Below are 17923 nucleotides of genomic sequence, written 5' to 3' on the forward strand. Positions count from 1 at the left end.
TAGGTGATCTCTCTAACGCAGTGGTCAGTGGCAGGAGGAAATGCTTATGAGCTCTGCCACTGCCTGATGGCCGCTCCCCTCAAGCTCCTCTGTGGTCGTTGAATTAGGCTTGTTGGAGGGTACATCCCTGCCTGTTTGCCTTTGTATCCATTTATGGACCTGTTGGACATGTTGATCCTGTCTGTTTCCATGATCAGTTGTGGCAGGAAGCTCCAGAAGTTATATGAGAGGTGGGGGGAAAAAGTGTGTTTGATTTTTCTTCTTTCTTAAAAGGATGTTTTGATAGTTGCAGTCCCTTCTTTCCAGTAATTGTCCAGTAATATGACTAATAGCAGTTCTGCCTTGACCATTTTTTGCATCCTTTGATTACTTATGAGAAATATGTAATCACATGAAGATTTTAAAAGTCATTTGAAGTGCCAGATTTAATTATTTTAAGACTTTGGAATACTACAGGCTTTAGAATGAAGTTAGTTTTTATACCACACTTATGTTGTTAAGTGTTTCTCCTCTGAAGGAGAAAGGCTGGTGGTTATTAAAATTTCTGGGGAAAAAAATGGATTGATCTTTATAATGACACTTTGCAGGCTAATGGTACTATACTTGAAGACGTGGATATAAAATGTTCCAATTGTCTACCTGTTAATGTGTATGTTAAATATAATGTGTGTGCCTAAGGACTTAACTCTGGAATCCAGGTAAATATTAATTGTCTTGCTCTTTGTAACAGAATTAGCTCAGGTCAATATTAGTTTTGTCCTGTTGTCTATGAAGACATTAATTAATCAGTGTAATGTGTTTACATTTTGTGTAAATGAACTGAATGTTTGCTTTTCTTCCCTTTATTAGCTATTCCCTCGAAGGTGTACGTGGTTATATGTCATGAACAATTGCTTATTATCAATATCTGGTAAGTTACTCTGCCATCTTTGGGTGGTAGTGCAGGTATACATTTGTTTTCGTATTTGAAGTGTTTTTTTTTCTAATTTCCAGGTAAAGCTTCTCAGCTATATTCTCATAATCTGCCAGGACTCTTTGATTATGCAAGGCAAATGCAAAAGTTACCTGTTGCTATTCCAGCACATAAACTTCCTGACCGGATACTTCCCAGGTAAGTTCACCTCATCAGATAATATCAGAACATCTTGATTGTAAGAATTCAGGGTATGGTTGTGAAAGTCAGGGAATTGCAAACAATTTGGAATGCTATTCACACATTTCCATAACAAGTAACTCATGCGGACATTAATCAGAATGTAGACCTCCCCATATTTACATGAATTGAGATGTGAATATATTCTTAACAAAGAAATAGGATTTGGTGCATTTCACCTTGTGGTTGTGAAGCCTCTAGTTTCTGGGCTTAGCTCTTGGAAGCTACAGTCTAATATAGCAAGCTGTGATCGTACCTGTGAAACTAAATCTTGGGTCAATATTGTGCCTGTGATATTTCAGGCGACTAGAAATAATGATATTAAATTAGTTACCTTGCATGAGTTCTTGGCGCTTGTTTTCTGTTCTATCAAAAAAAAAAAAAAAAAGTTGTACTTAAATGGATTTCCCCGACTTCTCATCGGGGAGATTGTCAAGATGACCCTTACTGCAGAAGGAATGGGCTGACAGGCTATTCAGAAAGCTGGGCAAAATGGAACTGGAACATGGATTTGTCTCACATCATTGGCAAGTCATTTCTTGCAGGCCAGAGTGGAAGGTATTACAGGAGAATTGTTGTCCCCAGATGCTTACAGTGCATCATGCATGCAGTCCCTGCAACATTATTTACTAGCAAGAGTGTACAAAATCCCATAGGCTGGATGCAGTCAGTGCTGGCTGCCAAACAAACCTTCAGAGCTCATTTAAATCAAAGAGGAGGAGATGGTAACACTAACCTAGTTTGCAAAGCAACTTGATACTTAAAGGGCATAGTGAATCATTGGATTTTCTTATTTGATAGGCTTTTTTGTTAGGAAATTGTTTTATAGCAGACCTGATTCTCAGTTACCTTTGGTACTACTGCCAACTTGTTAACGTTTCAGATCTGGAGAAGACTTTTTGTTCAGTCATCTGCAAGCATAGTGGTGCAACACTTACCTAAAAATTGTGTTCTTCCTAGAGGTTGAATTCTTAGAAATTTGTATTGAAATGTTTTTGTCTTTGTGTCTGCACAACAGTTCAGCTCCTTTGTCTTCCAAGCTAACTTCATCTGGATGGCTTTGGGTTGAGGATTGTAACGGCAGTAGACTGATAACCTTAATAATTACATGGGTCATGTAAGGAACAAATTCACACCGTTTTCAATCTGAAATGATACCTAAGTTCCAGAAGGCTTGGAAAAAATTTCCTGTTCGGTCTTGCTGCGTTCCAAGAAAAATGCAGCATAACCTGAATGTACAAGTGCCAAGCTAGTCATTCAAAAGCAGGGCAGATTTATTTAGATAATCTGTTTTGTTGACTTATCCTTCAGCTGTAAGGCATCACAGTAGTAACATTAGCTAGACAGACTACCAGAGTTACATTTGGCTTATGCAGAAGAGCATAGTTTTTGTTCCTTACCAAACCACAAAGTATATTCTGCAGCAAGATCTTAGTTACTATAGTGATGAGTACAATATGAAATAATGAATATGAATTACAAACAGTTTCCTGTAGAGAAAATACAAAGCAAAATAAAATTTGAAGTTATTATGTAAGTTTCAGTATGGTCATTGCCAAATGGTTGAAGCTCAGACTGATGCTTGGTAGGCAAGCATTCAGAAACAGAAAGTAAGTCTGTGGTAAATCTCCTGTCCAGCTTCCTTATTTTGAGTGTCCCTGAGTAGGTCCTTTCAAGCCTTTCTTGACTTCTCCCAGCCTAAACTTGTGACTGATACTATTTTTGTGCATCTCAGTCCTAGTATGTTATTAGTCATTTCTGGACAGCTTTGAAATACTGTGCGAGTGTTTTCCTAGTTTGTAGCTTTGGCTGCAGCATCAGTCTGTTGCTCCACTTATTCCCATCTTATCTGCACCGTCTATCAAATGAGCAATTTTCAGTGTTGAGGCTACTGTGGTCAACCTTCATACAGTTTGTTGTCATCTAGTCTGTTCAGAAGCATTGACTCCCATTTCCAGCAAAGAGCACTATCTCCCCTTGCTTATTTAATCATTTCTCAAGCAGTTATTCTCATGATTTCTCAGGGAATGTTCCCTACACAGGAAATAAGATCTTGCAAAACTGCCTTCCTGTCCTCCTTCAGATCTCTTGAAACTCATGCTGCTCTGCCTACAAAAAGCTTTGAAAAACTTAAGGTGTTTGTTTGCAAGTGGCTCATAGCTATTACTAGTATGCCCTAATTTCCCTTGTCTTTGTTGTAGCAGGTTACAGATTGTTTTCTAACTGCATTCATAATGCTGCATAACTCAGCAACATCTCAGTGCTTGAAAACAGATCATCTTGTGTGTTCTAAGCATGTTGTTTTGAGAAGAGAGAGACGAATACATGTTTTGTTTTTCTGATGGACAAATAGAATTTTCACAGCAGCAACTTTCTGAAAGGAAATTCAGTTACTTTAGTTGATTGATTGATAGTTGTGTGTTTATCTTGCAGGAAATTTGCTGTGTCTACAAAAATTCCTGAGACTAAATGGTGTCAAAAATGTTGTGTTGGTAAGTAAAGATCTGCAGAATAAGCAGTACAAATGGTAACAATACTAAGACTTGTTACTTTTAGAAGAAGAGGCTTTTCTGTAATTATTGTGGAACTATGCATCTGCAGATGGTGAACTCATTCACATTAGTCCTTTGCATTTATGCAGTGAAAACTTCCCCATTTCTCTCTTAGTTTTTAAAGATCAGGACAGTTCTCAAGAAAATGCAGGGAAGCAGAACGCAACAAATTTAAGCCAGTGCTTGGGATGAAACTAATCTCCATGGATGCAATGTGACCTTTTTAAAATAAGTTATCAGGTTAAGTAGCCTGACTTCCTAGCAGAAGTTCCAATTATTAATACTGGTTGCTGAAAACAGAGTATTTTTGAATCTTTGAGGATGATCCCTGAAACATTTATAACATCTTCAGAGTGCCAACTGCCTAAAACTTAACTGCGTAACCTGTTAAGAAGTGTTTTAAAAGGGAGAAATGACACTGGGAGATCATTCAGAGTTATAAGTTCCATAATCAGTTCTTTGGTATGAGGAATTATACAGAAGGTTTTGAGTCATGAGTGTTTGTCACCCTGATGAAAAATGAAAATCTCCCTGATTTTTCTAAGAAATTTCTTACTTATGTTGTCACTTCTGTGCCCAGTTTGCCTGTTAAAACTTGACTTCTTCTGGGATACAAATCCTCTAGGGTGTGGTAGGGTGTTAACATTGTGTGCTATGTACATCCAGGCCTTGCCTTAGTTGAGGAGTCTGGTCTGTCTGTGGATGTTAATGGATGCTGAAAGAGAATTCCCAGCCTCTCACTGCTCAGTGTTCTGGATGTAATGTAGGGGTGTGGAGTGACAAAAGGCAGATCTAAGGGGAGAGGTGACAGATCCCCCGCCCTTGGGCCCTGCTTGCTACATGCAGCCTGGGTCTCTATTGCTGCGGGCGGTGTATGAGATGATCTCTTTGGCCTAGGGAAATCAGCAGGGCTGTAGGAGGCAGAAAAGGACCAGAAGTTCTGGTCTTCTTTCTCTTGTTTACAGGTGTTGGTAATTGCTTGTTCTGTGGTTTCTGCTGCTGAGTTCAGCCTTGCTGAGGGTCATGGCAAGTGCAAGTTGTATTTTGCAGTTGCCTTGGCTGGTAGCAAATGAGAACTTGGATTAATGAGATTGAGCTTTGGTGTTTCAGATGCCAATGGACTGCTAGTGGATTTCCGTGACAGTGGAATAGCAAAAGTATGATTTGTCATGTATGTAGATCATTCTGGGTTAGGGGCTTGTTACTTGATCCTTGTTGTTAATTACCTGATGGCTGATGGTTAGTTTGCTGCAGTTTAAGATCTGATCTTCAGATAGGTTGCTCTGAAAATAATGGTTCCTATTTATTTCCTTGGAAATGACAGCAGATACAAAGAATGTGACACTGCTATTTGATAGAGCAAATTCTCAGCTACAAAATACCACTAGCTATGCTTTTTTGTCAGCAGTGAACAAGAACCTGTGTGCCGTGCTTGTACAAATCTGCACCAGCAGATGTGATCTGCTGTTGCCACTGCTGAAACACAGCACGCATTGCCTCACTGTGCTCACATCCGTTGTGTGGTCTCCATCAGTGCTTAACAAGCATTGAATGTCAGTGGATGCCATTTCCTCTCCGTGGAGGAATTCACTTCCACGCCTTTACTTCACGTGCATTTCCGTGTCAGATGCAGTTTTGTCAGACTGCCTCTCTGCTGTCATCTGTCATGCAGCAACAAAATGTAATGGGATATTTGTGGGAAGGTTCAACCTCAGCTGTCGTACCACCAACTTCTGCCTCTAATGCTGTGGGCCAGTGTAATGAAATAGGAGGCATTATTTTTGGAGCAGCCCTCGTACTTCTTAAGCAATGCCTGCGTATCCATTAAGGAGCGAGATTTTGTCATTAATGTAGAATCAAGTTTGTTTCACAGTGCTGAGTTTTTCAGCTTTATCAACCTCTTTCCTCTTTTTAACTGAGCTCTGATAAAAATAGGAAGTGCAGTTGAGTGGGAACGGTGTGTCACTTGAAAGCTGGATTTCGTGCTGACCTGCAAATGCTTATACAGTGCTTGGATTTCAGACTTGCCATTATGGTATTTAAAAAACATCTGAGCAGTTCTCAAACAAAAGTGACTATTCAATTCCTAGTGTCTGTGTCTCATAGAAAAAAACAGTTCCTTAACAGCTTCTCATGGTAATTTGGAGATAATTTAGGCAAATAAACATGCTGGAGCAAGATGCTTAAAGTGTACATGTGTGCACCTTTATTATTAATAACATTGTTATTATTTAGCCTGTCTAAAATAGTAAATCCTGTCTACAAGTTCAAGAATCAGCACTCAGCTTTGAGTTGAAGATGTCAAACGTGCCACAGTTCTCTTGGTGAGAGTTTTTGTGGCTTATTTGGCACAAGCTGCTAGTTTGTTATCCCCAGAAGAAAGGCAAGCATGCTTGCTGCTGCCATTCTCCAAGTGTGAATGTTGACTTTACAGCAGCTTTCTTTTAGGAAAGGTTAGAGTGGGATAGGAGGGCTTATTTTCCAGAAATATGCGAAGTGTTATTTAGTTGAAAATCGTTTATAATTTGCATTTGCTTATTGTACTAATGTATATTACCTCTTCTTCTCTGACAGTGAGAAATCCCTACACAGGCCACAAGTACCTTTGTGGAGCACTACAATCTAGTATTGTTTTGTTAGAATGGGTTGAACCAATGCAAAAATTCATGTTAATCAAGGTAACGTAATACAATGAAATTCGCTGATGTTTGATTCTGTTTATCTTGTAATGAATTGTTAACTATTAGTTGTTTCTTGTGTTATTAAAAAACAGTAAATAAGTGAACAATTTCATTGTTACCAGGCATACACATCTGTTTCTGTTAAATTACGTTGAAGTTAATTACTCAAATGTCTGCAATTGATATTTACAGGCTTTAAAAATATGTGAATGTTTTGGGGTTTTTTGTAGTGTGTTTCCGTAGAAGGTCAAAGTTCTTCTCTGTATGAGTGTTGTCTTTTAAATAAATGTTAAAAAAAAAAAAAAACTGGCCTTCAGACTGAACCATTTGTTCAGTGCTCTGTGACTCTGCAGGTGCCCAGAAATGCTTGTTTTCTCCCTATCTGACACTATCAGAAAAGGTGGAAGCAAGGTGGACATGTGTTTGCAGAGACACAGCTGCTATGAATTGATTGGCCTGGGAAGCTAGAGCTTAGAAACTCCATGGCCAGGGAGAGCAATCCAGGGTATAGCACTCCTGTTCTCTGTGAGCAGCTGCACAGAGCTCGCATGATGAAAGACATTCCATCTATTTTAACCAAATCAGCATGAGGACTTTCTAATCTTCTCAACTCAGGCTTTGTGTATCTATCAGTTACTGTTTTGTGAAGAAGTAAGTCTATGGGCTAACATTTACGATACAGTTTAAATAGCTAGTAGTAAACTTGTTTCCTTTCTAATATATGTTTTTGTTTCTTAATCTAGCACATAGATTTTCCTGTACCTTGTCCACTGAGATTGTTTGAAATGTTGGTAGTCCCTGAGCAGGAATTCCCTTTAGTTTGTGTTGGTGTCAGTAGAGGAAGGGACTTCAACCAGGTGGTGAAGTTTGAGACTGTCAACCCAAATTCTACCTCTTCGTGGTTTACAGAAACAGGTTTGTGCATGCTCTTGTGATTACTTTCAGAAATGCTACTTGCTCTTCTATTTTAGTTGAAGTGCTAGAAAGGTAGTTGCCTTTGACAAAACTAATGCTTAAATTGTTAAAGTTTTTTGTTTAAAGGGGTGTTTGTACCTGCTTGCTTATGCATCCTTTTTCTTCTTTTTTAATGCTTCTATAATTGAACTGATTGAATTCCTGTTACGATCTCGAGGATGGAGTTGTAGTTTTTGCATTTTCATACATAAGGCTGTGCCTGTTACCCGCCGTGCCATTATGTGCTCTCCTCTGGCACTGTGATTTCTGTTTACTTTGTGGATTTTAACAGAACAACAATCTGAGCGATTTCTTTCAAAATCTTTGTCGGTGTGGTTTGGTTTTGTCCGTTTTGGCCAATATGGTCAGAAATTGTGTTGTTGGCCTCCTGCCGAGGAGCAGCACGTTTCTGTTCTGTGTGATGTTTATGGAATAAGAAAGAGTTAGGACTGCTGATAAGAGAAATCCAAGCACCTGTGCGTCACTAGTCTGAGTGCTGTATGGGTGAGAAGGCCACACCATCTGAATTACAGTAGAAACTCTTGAAAAGAAAGTGTGCTAAGAATTATATTTCTGGAGTTAGCAAAAATCTGTCTAAACCTAGGGACAGTAGTGAGCTGAGTCCAGTCATGGCTTGCAGGTATAAAAGCAGTAAATAACATAGCTATTGCTAGGCAAAGAGTCTTTGTTGATCCATGGAGAATTTGTATATGCCAGCACAGGACAGTATAGGTGTGTATGGCTAATTGTATCCTCTGGAATTCACTAAGGAGTGGTTTCCACTGGAAGGATGCCTGCTGATTTTCTTGCTGCTGAAAAGCTTTAAAAATTTTTTACAGAAAGCAAAGTGATCAGCGGTTGGACAATTAATGCACTTATCACTTGAGAGTTAGTGCCTTTTATTTTCAAACTTGTACATCCATTCTGTCTCTTGAGTAGGTCCATAAAAGTAGCATGCCAAATAGAATTTCTTTGAACCATAACATCTTGTTGTCATTCTCTCACTGTATTGTCTGTCTGAATGTAAATATAAGAACGGTAATTCCTTCCCCGTTCCTTTCATTTTATTCACATGCATAATCTAACATTGCATTATTCTTTCCAAAAATACTTCTTTAGCCTCCTTGAATCATTTATGTGTTCTCTCCTTATGTCTGTTACTTTCTCCTATTTGTTGAACATTAATTTTAACTCTTGGTTTCTTCTTGTCCTCTGCTGACTGGAAGGCAATAATGCGATCAGATTTTTGTGTTTTTAAGTGAGGAGAGCATTTCACATGGTCAGACTTTGTTTGACATTTGACATTTTGTTCGTAAATGTCTGATGAAGACATGAAGGGGGGAAAAAAAAGTAGCTGTCATAAAGTTTATTGCAGGGGCTTGCTTTTTTCTTCCCTTTCCCTCCCTTTCCTGTTGGGTTCAGCCAGTGCAGCACATGTTTCTACATCACATGATGTGGGTGCACAGATATCTGTCCTCCAGTCTTTCTGTTACATGCTTTCATCATGGCTATCTCTAGCTTTGGTTAAAGTGACACACTAGAAATGTGTTCAGGTTGTTAATGTATACCTTCCAAAACACCAAACAACAGAATAAAAGATGGAGAGGCCATCTCGAGGAGCATACTCCTGACATCATCTGTGAGAGGGTTGTAGCTTCTCAACAGGACCATAGGCTTTATTAGATACTTCAGATAACATGCTGCAATTGCTCATCTCTAACAGATTTAATGAGTTTCCCTTTTTGCAAAAAAGAATGTGTATGGAATCTCTGGCAGCAGTGCTGAGTTGTGAAAGCTGTCTTCTGTTTAATTCTAAACAGTACTTCTTTTTGAGTTGATATGTCGACTGATCACTTGTGGATCAGGTTTCCCTGTTTGCTGTGATGGAGACTGCTGCAGCTTAACTTAGAAGGCAGGTTTGGAGAAGAAAATCATACACCAATAATACTCCCTTCTTTTTTTCTTTTTTTTTTTTTCTTTTTTTTTAATATTTGTGGATAGAAAATATAAAAATAGCATCAAGAATGAAGTTCTGATATAAATGTTCCTAGCTAGATCGAGAAATAAAGGCAGAAGCAAAATGGACTGGAACATTGTTCAGGTTTAGTGTGGACAGTCCCACATTATACATTTTTTGCAATAGCAATATTAAATGAGTCCCATAGAATAAAATAGGTGTACAAAATACAGTGTATGCATGAGCTTGCTTTTGCAATATGGCTCAGGAAAGACTGGATTAAGTCTGTGCTTTAGTACTACAGCTTTAGTTTTCCTGTCACAATCAACAAGTTGGGTGAATGGACATGGCTCTCAAAGGGAAGAGAAATGTCACTAGTAGATGATGGTTTTAAACAGATAAAAACACACTAACCCATTAAATTGTCTCAGTCTTTAGAAGTTCCATTTCAGATTTCATGGTAATTTATTTTATGAACTAACACTATCTTTTTTTTTTTTTTATAGACACTACAGAAACAAGTGTTGTGCATGTAACACAGCTGGAGAGAGACACCATTTTGGTGTGTTTGGATTGTAAGTGTGAGGATCAGCTAAATGTATACATACACATGCATGTTCATGCATACTGTATGTCTTCAAATTAGGTCATATTGAAGATTAACTGTTGGTGTGTCCTGTTTATTGTCTAGGCTGCATAAAAATAGTGAATCTGCAAGGCAGGTTAAAATCCAGCCGCAAACTGTCGTCAGAACTCACATTTGACTTTCAGATTGAATCAATAGGTAAGTCGGTATTAATATTGAATATTTGATTAGCTTGTTTTCTCTTAGAGCACAAAATTAGAAATGCTAACTCTCAAGTCTTTTGGCATGTGAAACATTATCTTGAGCCTTTCACTTTGTGTTGGGCGGTTTAGCACGTTACATAGCGTGCTTCCCCTGGAGCAATCCAAACAGAGTAATAACTCTGGAGTCTTCCCTTGTTAGGCTAAATGGTCTGCAAATGACGGAGACCTTCAGCCTCTAAAAGAAAACTTTAATACAACCTACTTAACCCTGTGACTCACTCACGGCTAACTCATTCTGCATGTGTGTTCATGCAGTCTGTCTTTATAAAGCAGCTCAAAGACTAAATCGATACACGTCACATTTCACATCAGTAACACCAGTTATTTTCTTGTACAGCATCTCAGTGAGGTAGGTTTGTGAGATATATAATACATCCATTTTGATAATTTTCCAGCGGTGACGGGGAGAACATTGCTTCTGTGGTTCCTGTTAGTTAGGAACGAGGGGAGGGAAAGAGAAATGTACCTGAATCTGCTCGCTGTTGGTACCTCTGCTTGTGCTATAGTCCTGTCTCTGCTCATCACAAGTGAGCTACCACTCTCCTTCTCAGCCCTTAAAAGTGTTTCTAAAGAGCTCTGCTCTATTTCCTGTATCCCTCCCCTGATTCACAGGCATGGGATGCTGGATGCAGGTGGGACAGATTATTCCACGCTTACCCTCTCTGTGAGGAAGGACCTTGGTGGGCGTTTTATTTCAGAAGATTTGAGTGCAGGGATTTGTAACATCGTTCTGTTTGTATGACAAGGGGAAGGGCTGGGAAGTAAAGGTTTCTGTAAAGCTTTGCATAGCTGATGGGTAAAGACCATGTTAGCCAATAGTTGTGTGATGGATTAAAAATATCACTGTAGTGATATCTTTACAAGTTCTGCTGCAACTTTTTGGCTAAAATTCACTTTGTATTTTCTGCAAGTATCAGACTTGGAAAAGACTGTATTTTGAGTGAGGACTTTTTTTAGGACAAAATCCTATGCAGAAAGGTGTTTTCCTAGTTGAGTGACAATATTTTTAAACTGTGCTCTTTAAAGAAATAAATGCAGCTACTTCAGAGGCACGTTCAGTGATTCCTGTGAGATGTTTTGCAGTCTGTGTGGGTGAACTTGAAACCATGATATGTATGTATAAAAATATAAAAACTGCAGCAATATGCTTTTGGCCTTAAAAGAATGATTTGGTATTATGTATGTAAAACTGATTCTGGTATTTATTTGTTACCAGTCTGTCTACAGGACAGTGTGTTAGCCTTCTGGAAACATGGGATGCAAGGAAGGAGTTTCAGATCAAATGAGGTGAGTAGTGCATTTTGCTTCAAATTCTAGTTCTTAATATAAGTGAAGTTCTGGATAAATGCCTGGTGTTGTGGGCTGAGAAAGATTGAAGCTTTTCAGTGACTGTCTAGGTTAGACCTGGAAACTGGAATCTTTTCCTAAGTGTGTCTCATGCCATGAAAAGTATCCAACTAATTCTTGCTTATGTTAATTTGAAGACCATGACTATTGGCCCCTTAGCCTGCCACAGGTGGATGCCTGAATGTGGGCTTTGCCAGGAATGGTGTAAAATTGTACCAAATTGTTGTAAATACCTTCCCCACTCCTTTTTTTCCTGCTTTAAATTTTGTGCAACCAGGTGTTAGTGAAAACACTGCATTGTATAGGATTTTAATGAGTTTTTTAATTGGATTTCTAAAGAATGCTTACAGACTTCACCAGCTGCTTCATCAGTGTCACATTTGCTGAGAGAGTTCATTATGACCAGTTGTACTTTAAGGCACATGTGTAGTCATACCATGCCAAAGCTAGATATCCCACATTGTTACACCACTCCGTTTATTTGCACAGAGCTACAGCTGACCTAATCGATACTGACAGTAATCCTGCTCTTTGTGGGAAGTTGGACCAGACACTAGAGTCAGCCTGTTTTCTGTTTCCAAGTTTACAAATGCACTTCGTGGTATTTCTGCATGGTGGATCACCAGGCATGACTGTCCTTTTCCCAAGAACTCATAATGCTAAGTGAGCTGTAGCTCCTGTGCTGTTAGCACAGAGCATGAGGAGATGGTGATGCCGCTAGGCACTTCTCCAACTCCAGACTGCTGCTAGCAGCATTGTGCAAAGCTCAGCATGTTACTCCACCCACTGGCACTCAGAAGCTCTGATCCAGTTGTGAGAGGACGTGCCCCAGAGTGCTGCAGCGCAAATGGATGCTTTACATTGTTTATGTAAAGCATAAGGAACACTGTCTTCCTGCTTTGTTATTATCAAGCCAAAGCCAGCATCCAGATGAAGAACAGACAGCTGAGCAATTGCCGGAAAGTCACCCCCAACTTTTTTATGTAGAGCGTACTTAGGGTAAGCTCTCAGGCCTTTTAAAATTCCTTATCACTCCTGGCTGTTTTAGGAGCCACAGCTATTAAGAAAAAAAAATAAACCAGTTTCCAGTGGTAATGTGAAAAGCCTGCATTCTTGGACATGGATCGTGACCACCTTTGTTACTCTGTGGGAATTGTGTAGTGTGTAAGAAGCTGTTACAACTGAAAACACCCTTACCATCCTAACACTGCAGCACATTTCTCTTTGAAGACTTTAGTAGAATCCGAATTATTACTAATTCTTTAGCCTAATATTTTCTAGTCTATTTGGGAATGATTTTAGCCACTCGTAAGACTATTTCACCTTTTCCCTCCACAACTGTGACCTTCCACAGCGACTTGATTGATTGATTGGGAAAGGTGAAACACCATGTGAATGCTGAGACAAGACTAGAACGTGGGCCAAGACGTGGACTTGAAGCAACTATTTTAGAATGGGAAACCTCACTGTTTCAAATTTTTTTTTTTTTTTTTTTTTTTTTAAGTTCTCTGTGCCATAAGTGTATTCACTAAGACAGCTAATGCTACCAGGGTCTAGGAAGGAGAGAAACATCTCTTCAGGCTTTGGAAATGAAATGTGGCTATATAGAAAGGGAGCTTTGAAACACTGCTTCCACTCACAGTGTGACTCGACACCCTTTGGAGTATTCAATGGACTTGGGTTGGCATTGTTGGTTAAGAGACTATTTTCTTGCTACTTTTGGTATTCATATAATCATAAAGACATATCTCACAAGTACAATTCACCTGCAGTACACAATGAGACATCAGAGTACTGTACAGATTACTTTACACAATGGGCGTAAGTGCCACAAATGCAATTGTTTCCCTTTCAAGGTCTTGAAAGGATGAACTTACTGCATCATCATGATTGAGAATTTCAGTGAAATGTGTAGGCATTGTGTGTGGCTTACCTGAACCATTTCAGACACCTACTGTAGAGTGAGACCAATTAGAGCCATACAGGTACTTATTTCAGTCATAGTATGAAAAGAATTGTGCCAGTAGCTCAGGTGCTGTGCTGTGCAGTGCTGAGCCTTGCTGATATGATTGCAGTTGCTACCAGAGGAGCTCACATTACTTGGCAAGAACTGGGAAGAAACCAAAACCAAACATTTTGGATCTCATTTATGAGTGACATTTGCAATGAACTCGCTAGCCACCGTAATTGAGCAGTAGATTTGTAATATTAGCCATTGTTTCTTTTTAATCAACCTAAAGGAAATAACTGAAAATCACCTGTGCACTTAACATGTAAATTCTTGTTCTATTTTTATTATCTAGATCACACAAGAAATTTCTGATAATACAAGGATATTCAGGCTTCTGGGATCTGACAGGTATGAGAAGTGAATGCAGCATGCTAAAATTGAGGCATGATGTTTCCCTCCTAACTTCTAAAGATATTCTATATGTTTCTTGTGATTTCTTTTCTAGCTCTCTTACTCATTACTTCATGTACATGTGTACCTTTCATCTTTAAGTTTACTGTAAGTTTACTTCTCTTTCCTAAAAAAAAAAAAAAAATAAAGAAGAATTCTTCTAGAAGAGTTTGTGAGCTTTGAGAAGTACTCAGCCACGACAGGAAGCTCATAATTGGCTGTAGTTAAAATCTCCAAGGAGCTTTTTCCTTGCACTGAAATTCTTTTAACTTACTAAAATCTTTGCTTTGAGATGCTCAGCTGCATGAGCCAAATGCCAAAAAAACCCCCCTCACCTTAAAAATTCAGATATCTCAATTTCATCCACAGAAAGGACTTGTATCAACATGGCAGCTCATGTCTTTTAAGAGCTCTTCATAATTCTCAGCATAGTTGTTCCTTGGTGTTTCTTTTGCAGGATGCAAATACTGTGTCTGTCTGACCCATCGATCACATATTAGCTTGCAAAGTCACTCACTACTATTTTAGGAGTGTCATTGACTTCTTCAGGTTTCTCTGCCCTGCTGTCAAACTTTGTACTTACCAGTCATGAAAGCAGCATATGTTTTGTCTCTGGAGAGTGAGTGCTGACATGACAGTTTCACCAGCAGCACATTTGTATGTAGTAGAAAAAGATAGACTTCAGTTTTTAAGAATTGTCTCTGTCTTAGGCTACTTGCAGGCACCTCACTCTGTAGTAGCATTTTGGAACTACCACTAAGCTCCACAGCAACCAGAGGCTTTCCCCATGTGCTACTTGTCCAAGCTTGATGCACAGCCCTATAATTACCTGTAACATCAACAGCACTGAATGGTGCTGTGGCTTTGTCAGCTAGCAACCTCATAGCAATTTTTGCTGTCTGGGGGTTGAGGGTTCTGCCTTATGTGCAATACCTGATAGCTCTCTGGTAATGAGTAATTGTAAGCAACACTCATCTCTGACCTGAGGGTTTTAATCTCCTGGTGCCAGTGAGATGTGCACGGAGCTCAGCTTTACTATGTCATTTCTCTTTGTTGTTAGGAGACAGCATAGCTTAAATTAAAAACAAGTCTGACTTCAGAATGGAGCATGACATTGCAAATCATTGCCTTGGAGAAAAATGCCTTCATAAATACTGTTCCATTTGTTTCCATCTTAGACTAATAGTCTCCCAAGTCTGAGACAACATTTCAAGACTGTGCTGCAGTGAGCTCTACTTCCAAATTTTTCAGACATCATTTTTATTACAAGTCTCATATCTTCTGCTTGAGCTGTGAAACCTTTTCCAGCAATGCATCTCTCTCTTTAGCAGTTCATAAGAAGTGGGGTTCTGAGAAGTGAAAAAATCTAGTATCAGTATGTTAAAAGCTTGCATGTTTCCTGCTGGTGAGCAGGGAATGCCTCGTGGGGCGTGCTGAGCAGAGCATTCATCTGAAGTAAGCTATCTATTCTTGGATGAATTCTTGATAGATGGACTTCAGTTTCTCAGAATGGGGTGGTTGTAGAGAAGAATTGAGTCATAAGCACCCTGATTTGTTCAGCAGTTTCAGCAGTTCTTGCATGATTAAACATCTCACAGTTTGTGAAACCAAGCTGTGATTGCAGATTCCTCTCCTTTAAAGAGAATGGTCCAATGTAGGACATGCCTTATGGGCTTTGCAGTGCTACTATAGATCTGCATGTAATTATGCTTCTTTTTAGAATTCTGTTGGCTTACATTTTTTTGTGTCTCTGGGACTTTCAGAGCTGGAAGAAGTTTCTGTGAATTTAGTGATGTGACCTTCGATCACTTGCGTGAGCTCAGGGAAGGGCTAGAAATGCTTGCAGAAGAGTGGGCTTTGGTCATCTGGCATGTCCATAGGCAAAGAACAGACTGACAACATCCTGTTTAAGGGATGAACTCCGCAAAGCTCCAGGGGAGCACAAGCACAGGCAGTGGGGAGTGATGCTTTGGTGTGAGTTTCGGACGACAAGCCTCCAGGGAAAGAGAAATGACTGCTGCTCAAATGGGCACCCTGAGAAAGAATGCTTACAGTTTGACTTTGTGGTTGTTTTATTTTCGTTTTAGGGTCGTGGTGCTGGAAAGCAGGCCGACAGATAACCCAACAGCCAACAGCAATCTATATATCCTCGCTGGGCATGAGAACAGTTACTGAGAATGGTGTGCAGCAGCTCACCTTGGCAAGATAGCACTCCTGCGGCGGCATTCACGGCTGGCTGAAATTGCACAAAGGCTGCAGTAACCTGACTTCAGTTACTTTATAATTTATTACGGCATGAGAGGAAGACGAGGATTATTTGTGGTATGGACACACAAGCATTACGATGCCACAAAAGTGCTTAATTTACTGTTATGTAATCTTTGTACATATGCAGTATTTTTCAGTGAAACTTCTTGGTGAAGACCTACACTGACTTTCTGTAGATAGTGGTCCTCCTGTTAAGTACAAGTGTCCTACCTGTACAGATGTAAAAGTCACTGAGGATGCAAAAATGAAATCGGGGTACTATTTTAAGGATTTGTCATGTGTTTATTATAAAGTGGGATGCTAGGAACAAATATAGTACATTTAACGACACTATTGTATTTTATTATATGTAATTTACTAATACAAATAAATTTAACTTTTAGAAATTGTAGCCAAGGCTGTAATCAGATTACAATCTTGTTTTAATTCTGATGCAACACACTGGTGTTCATGTTTGCACAACATATTGAGATGTGATGTATTCAGTCACAAAGGTAAGCTGTGACTTTGTGGATATGACTTGGGCTTCAGAGTTCCCTTTTTTTGTTTACGCGGGTAGTTTTCTTTGTGGAACAAACCAGTTAGACACCTGTGTTTTATATTTAATTAAAACTCTCTTTACGATTACTTCTCCGTGCTTGAAAACAAGACTTTCTGGATGGGTGTCAGTCCCAGAATAGTGGTACCTTGCTGTAACACTGCAGTAGGTGTTTGAATTACTAGCATATACAGTGGGAAAAAAAAAATTAGTATTACTGTTTGTCTTACTAAGTAGTTTCATATCACAGTGAAAAAGCAGCAGCATTCCACGTTGTGGAAATGGCTCGAAGATGATGTCATTTTGACTTTTTTTGGCCTTATAACCATTTTCACACTTTCTTTGATTTAGGATGTTAACACATGGCCAAAATAATTTAGTTACTACCTCATTCAAACAATACAATGGTTACTACGCATCACAGGAACTTGGTTTTGATCAGAAGTATTTTTGATTGCTATTTTCCAATGGAGTATGTAAATGCCAAGTTTTAGCAAAATGCACACATTTGACTCCTTTTTTGTATATGTTCTTTTATATTTTATTGTGATAATATACACTAAAGCCAAACTAAATTTAAAGTGATTTATGGCCTGCATTATTGTTGTGATTGGTAATGCTTTGAAATATGTTCTCTAATGTATATAATGTAAAATAAACTTTTTTTAACATGTTGTTGTACAAGTAGATTACCACATGCACTAATTTCCACATGAGACTAAAATCTGCTGATGGAACATACTGAGTCTTGAATTCTGCTATTAAATGTTTGTGCCGAACACAGAAGCTGGGCGTTTCTGAATGTATGAAAGGTCAGACCACTGGAGCTCCACTGAATTTAGAGTAGCACTTAGGTGTAGGCGGTATTACCCTGGTGTGCCCCTGGGCAATGAATATACGTATTTTGGACATGTCCTTCCAAACTCTGGCTTGTTTAATTTCTTCCTCAGAGTAACTTGACCTCTCCCTCTATCAGGTGCACCTCTGTTGCTCGCAAAACTGGATTTTTATTGTAATCTTTTCAGCTGAGCTATTTCTTGATGGTCTGTTTGTTTGTATAATGCCTATAGCTTGTTGGATCTGCTGGCCCCATCTCTTCCCTTGCACTGAACCTCAAATCCGCCCTGTGGGAGAGGTGGTAACGAGCCCTGGTGCCGGGAAGCTGAATTCTCAGAAAAGGCAAGAAGTTCTGGGTGTTTCACTTGTGTATTGCTGCTGCCCAA

At 39.2% G+C, this 17923-nt stretch overlaps 1 protein-coding gene across 5 annotated transcripts in view; it reads left to right on the forward strand.

Moving 5' to 3' along the window:
* Positions 1–17486, forward strand: part of MAP4K3 (mitogen-activated protein kinase kinase kinase kinase 3) — an 81798-nt gene extending 64312 nt beyond the window's left edge. For 4 of the 5 annotated variants that reach the window (XM_052695860.1, XM_052695844.1, XM_052695869.1 and 1 more), the window contains 10 exons: positions 850–910; positions 994–1111; positions 3587–3645; positions 6280–6383; positions 7130–7301; positions 9804–9872; positions 9989–10081; positions 11363–11433; positions 13797–13852; positions 15982–17486. In XM_052695860.1, the coding sequence (XP_052551820.1) occupies positions 850–910; positions 994–1111; positions 3587–3645; positions 6280–6383; positions 7130–7301; positions 9804–9872; positions 9989–10081; positions 11363–11433; positions 13797–13852; positions 15982–16069 (891 nt within the window). In that variant the 3' untranslated portion in view covers positions 16070–17486. The remainder of the gene's footprint in view (positions 1–849; positions 911–993; positions 1112–3586; positions 3646–6279; positions 6384–7129; positions 7302–9803; positions 9873–9988; positions 10082–11362; positions 11434–13796; positions 13853–15981) is intronic. The other variant, XM_052695854.1, reaches the window with a different exon arrangement.
* The last annotated feature ends 437 nt before the right edge of the window (positions 17487–17923 follow it).

This window comes from Tympanuchus pallidicinctus, unplaced genomic scaffold (assembly GCF_026119805.1).
Source record: "Tympanuchus pallidicinctus isolate F22 unplaced genomic scaffold, pur_lepc_1.0 scaffold1, whole genome shotgun sequence".
NCBI classification, from domain to species: Eukaryota; Metazoa; Chordata; class Aves; order Galliformes; family Phasianidae; genus Tympanuchus; species Tympanuchus pallidicinctus.